We start from the raw sequence: 5,165 nt of genomic DNA on the forward strand, positions 1-5,165 counted from the left end.
ACTCTGACTCATGATGAATATCATGATAAAACCAGTCTATTACATATATAATTTAAATGACATGGCTGATAGAATCATAATGAACTTGCTACCAATTTGGCGGCGTGAAAGGCGATTGTGTGTGTTGCGTCTATAAGGTTGGGTGTGTGCATGTGTGTGTTAGGGAGAGAGAGAGAGAGCGAAAGAGAGAGGCAGGTGGAAAGGGGAGGGGTTTGGGGTGGTCCAGACAGTCGGTCCTTGTGTACCTCACACACTCAGCCTCTGCGCATCATTTAAGGAGAGCCCGGTTGTCTTCACCGCCTGGCTTCTTAGAAACACCACAGCCGCCTTAGCGTTAATCCAGCACTTTTCCCTCCCAGTTTGTTCTTGTTTATCTGAAGCCAGTCGTTCAACTTAAAAGCGACGCTCCAGCGTTGGATGGAATATACGCTTGTGAGTGGCGCATTTATGCTCCCCTGACCGAGAAGAAGCGCACAGTGGAAAACGTTTTGAGGACTAATGGAAACCAGCCGGGATCCATTGGCACACAGAACATCATGAGAATACTACAACTACCAACAAGGTATAAGGAAACAAGTGTGAACGCACTCCATAATATTACTTTATCTCGCTAAAATCTGAACATTAACACGACATTTCTTTTACACCTATGGTTATTTTTGAACACTTGGGGCTGGGTGGGATGGCTGTTTTGTTCTATATTGTCCTTATCGCGCAGCGTTGGTAAGGATGTCTGCATCGCAGAAAATCTCAGTAAGCCAAACCTGTTCCCGCTGCAGTGTACTGGGCCCTTTTTTTTAAATTTAAAATGTCTATGAAAAGAAAGCGCCGGTGCTCTCTGCAAGCATGAGTCGTGTCATGTTGAAATCGGTGGTCAGAGAAAGCAGTTTTTTACAGTTAAGAGTATAACAGTAAGCTGTCATTATTTCCAGCCCCTGCACACAAGCAGAGAGCTCTAGTGTGTCAGTGCATTGGAATAACATACGTCTTATTTTTCATTTAATGGGGGGGGGGGGGGGGGGGTGATTTTAATTCGACTTGCTATTTTAATGTCTTTCCTCCACATCCTGCTTCTGAGGCAAGACTCTCATGCATGCATGGCTTCTGAAGTGGTGATGGTTAGTCTTTATTTCTGTTTAAGTTCCCCATGCCAATGCACAAGTCCATCACAATGTATCTTAAAAGGTAAAACCTTAATGTGACAGATTCTTATTAATACATTCAGTATTACTTTCAGTTCTATCACCAGTTCCCCTTGACATGACATTGGCAGTAAATCTTGAAAGTATTGTTATGTCTGTGCTGGCTATATAAGACTGTTTTGTCTTTTCCAACAAGGGCAATGCTTAGATTCTCCAATCAGACCAAACAAGGTCCGGGAATTAGATGCAGATATGATAGAACAGACACAGAGATTAGGGAGGATGCATGGGAAGTGCTGCAGTACTTGGTGAAGTGAGTTGTGTGCCTTATTATAAGACTATAACTTTTATAAACCAATAACAACAAATACACAACTCGAACAAGCTGTTTTTTTAATGCTATTTAAACAAAGAAAAGATCATCATATATAAATACTGTAGTCTGGGCTTTCAGACTGCTTTGTGTGTTTTGGGAACAGATAGAACTGGAATGAAAATAATGAGTTCAGACCTTTTAAAAAAAACTTTTTCATTTTCAAAAATTAAACTGCAGCAAGAAAGAGGAGGCAAACGGAAGGATTAGGAATGAGTCATCGTTGGGTCAAATAAGCACATCGCAAGCAGTATTTTCTTTGTGGTTCTAGGACCAAAAGGTTACAGTTTCCTTAATGATGCTACATATGCAAAAAGAAAAAGGGTTGGATTATATTTGATAATTCATGTTGAAGCTCTAAACAACAGCCCTAAAAGAAATTCTGTCTGAGCCATAATCATAAGATTTAATAGCGAAATCAACTGGAGTGCAGGTTGTACTGCTGTTAATAGTGATATTCAAATTAGATTTCATTGTAATATACTTCATTACATTACCATCTTATACATCTATAGACAGCACGCTGTAAATCTGTATGTTTAAGTGATCTGCCATGTAGTATTGTGTTTGATTAAAAAGGAGACAGACGAACATCAGAGGGCTTTTGCACATTTACAATGCCATACAGAAAATCCTTTCTAGAATAAAAAGATTCTTTGTTCACAGGGAGGACCTGGCATGGACCGCTGTGTCTAAATGAAGTGGTTCAGCCATGCAATGTTCCTGGAAGGCAGTGATTCTGCTGGCCTTGGCCTCCATTGCCATCCAGTACACGGCCATCCGAACACTCACCTCCAAGCCTTTTCAGCTGTGCCCGTTGCCCAGCCCCCAAAACTGTGGCCTGGGGGGCCAGGAGACCGAACCTCCCTTTGAGCGGGGGACAGCAGGTGGTGGAGGCTGTGATGACTACCCTTACTTTTCCATCAATGCCACACGAAAAACGCACATATTGGTCCTGGCCACCACGCGTAGCGGATCCTCCTTCGTTGGCCAGCTGCTCAACCAGCACCAAGAGGTTTTCTATCTGTTTGAACCTCTTTATCACGTTCAGACCACGCTGATTCCACGTCTATCACATAGCCGCAATGCTGCCGATCGCCGTGTGATGTTGGGGGCCAGTCGAGACCTTCTGCGTAGCCTGTACGGTTGTGACCTGTATTTCTTAGAGAGCTATATCAAGCCAACACCTACGAACCACACCACAGACAAACTGTTCCGTCGTGGTGCCAGCCGCGCATTGTGCCAGCAACCTGTATGTGATGCCTTTGGGCCTGCTGATGTTAATGTGGAGGAAGGGGACTGTGTTAAGAAATGTGCAACCCTCAATATGACCTTAGCCACAGAGGCCTGCCGCGAGAAGCGGCATGTCGCAATCAAAATTGTTCGAGTGCCGGAGATTGGAGATCTGCGTGCTTTGGTTGAAGATCCACGTCTGAATATCAAAGTGATTCAGCTCGTCAGAGACCCACGCGGTATCCTGTCATCACGGATTGAGACATTTAGGGATACATATCGTCTGTGGCGTATTTGGCGGGCCACAGGGAGAAGGCCCTATAATCTTGACTTGAGTCAGCTCACGGTTGTCTGTCAAGACTTTCTCAGCTCTGTTTCAACTGGTCTCACCCATCCTTACTGGCTGAAAGGGAAATACATGTTGGTTCGATATGAGGATTTAGCGAAAAATCCTCTTCTTAAGACAAAGGAGATCTATGACTTTCTGGGGCTGCCTATGGATAAAAATGTGGAAGACTGGATACATGCAAACACTCGGGGCAGCAATGAGCCTTCAGCAAAACACAAGTTTGGTACGGTGAGGGACTCAGCAGCTAATGCAGAGAGCTGGCGCTTAAAACTATCTTTTGATATGGTGGAATACACACAGACTGTGTGTCAAAAAGTACTTCACCAGCTTGGATACAAAGCTGTGAAATCAGTGGAGGAACTGAAAAATATGTCCCTCTCACTGGTACAGGACAAAACTTTTGTACCATTTTTGTAACAAAGATAGTTCTCTAATGACTATTTTTGATATATTTATAATTGTTGCCTTATAAGGTCCTTTGTTTGTTTGATTTCTGTATTTTTGTTTCCTCAAATTTGCACTAAACTTTAAAGATTTTGAATGCACCAAGGGAATTATGGATGACTCCCCAATGTTACAAACAGCACATTTTAAATACAAAGTAATCAAACAGGCTAGTTTACAAATGTCCCATGATTTAGTTTTGTCCATCAGTAGAATCCAGACGGTACCGTCTTCATCAGCTGTCTGTATGCAAGTTGATGTTGTTTTGAGAAAAGTAAGATGTTCTTTGGCAAAAAAAGAGAGCAAGAGACATTTTTTTAGCCCTGTGATGGCAAAAGATTGACTGTACAAATCCTACTGTGCAATAAATGGTGAATGTCGCAGTCAACCTTTACCACTATGGCATTTCTATCCATGAGGGAAGAGAAGAGATACTTCTGACAGATGCCACGCTTTCAAAGGATAATTGCAGACAATTAATAGGCTCTCAAGTTAAAGGGACCAGAATCCCATTGGAGGTCACGAGCATTTCATCAGAGGATTTACAACCATCTGCGATACACAAACACACACAAATAAAAGGTAATGCTGAAATCTTCATTACTGTAAGAGAATATGTGCTAATTCTCAAGAACATTAAAAAAACGCAGACTCTATGTAGAGACTGGAGCATTCTTATGAAGAACCATTGTTTTCCCCATTTTTATTTATCAATTTATTTATGTTTTAATATGTCGAGTCAATTGAATCTGAATTATTTGCAGTGTGAAATTTTACACAGCCTGTTCTTTCTTTAATTAAATTGTTTATGGCACTGTTCTCCATTGGTAGCGTTATATCATCATTTAAAACATACACACTTGTTTTGATGGCACCTGATAAGTAGGACTTTATAAAAACAGAAAACATTGCTTGGGCAGGAACAGCTCCTGGATTCTTTCTCAATAAAACGAAAGCACGGCTCCTTAGACAGTCCATGATGCTCCTATGTTTATTTACAGATATGACTTTCATAACTGAGGAAGATATGTTTGTGCCTTTCCAATTTTACCAGGATGCGTGGGCAGTTTATGGCGTACAGCCACATTAACAAAGTCTGCATTTGATGGCGTACAAAGAATAAATGCTGTCCATAATTCCGGACGAATTGTTTGATCATTAAAGAAGCAGCGAATGCGCTGTTTCCATCAAGTTGTCTTAAGGGGAGAAGGTCAAAGAAGTACAGTACACCACAGGCATATAAATTCATGTGGCATTACTTTTCCCTCCACCTTGCAATCAGCTTAAAGTGGAAGTTTTTGTGATTTTATATATTTATGGAGAGCAAAAACTGATGATATTTGGTTGTAATGCAATTCGAATAAGAATTCCAAGTAAATAAATAAAGTCATTGCAGCAATATTTGATGTAAAATTAAACACATTATAACCCATTTGATATCGATGGTGTCTTGGGCGATTAGCGCTGCTACAAATATGGTTTTTATACCCCCAACCGGCACAAACTGCAAAGCTATCGAAAATGCTCCCACAGTTGGTTCATATTCAAAGTCATGTTTACCAGGCTTATGCAGTGGCTAGTTTGGCAAACTGTCTTCACAGTTTGTGTGCAAAGTACAGTCACA

The 5,165-nt window shown here is 41.4% G+C and overlaps 1 protein-coding gene across 1 annotated transcript; it reads left to right on the forward strand.

Annotated features, from left to right (window-relative positions):
* The first annotated feature begins 253 nt into the window (after positions 1-253).
* On the forward strand, positions 254-4,942 carry chst1 (carbohydrate (keratan sulfate Gal-6) sulfotransferase 1). The gene is made up of 2 exons (XM_004558081.3): positions 254-562; positions 2,182-4,942. The coding sequence occupies exon 2, from the start codon at positions 2,228-2,230 to the stop codon at positions 3,512-3,514; it is 1,287 nt and encodes a 428-aa protein (XP_004558138.1). The 5' UTR covers positions 254-562; positions 2,182-2,227; the 3' UTR covers positions 3,515-4,942.
* Positions 4,943-5,165: the final 223 nt, after the last annotated feature.

The sequence above is a fragment of the Maylandia zebra genome, linkage group LG1 (genome assembly GCF_041146795.1).
Source record: "Maylandia zebra isolate NMK-2024a linkage group LG1, Mzebra_GT3a, whole genome shotgun sequence".
NCBI lineage: Eukaryota > Metazoa > Chordata > Actinopteri > Cichliformes > Cichlidae > Maylandia > Maylandia zebra.

Excerpts from the sequence above, each read along its gene's own strand:
- chst1 (XM_004558081.3), top strand. The coding sequence starts at position 2,228 with ATGCAATGTTCCTGGAAGGCAGTGATTCTGCTGGCCTTGGCCTCCATT.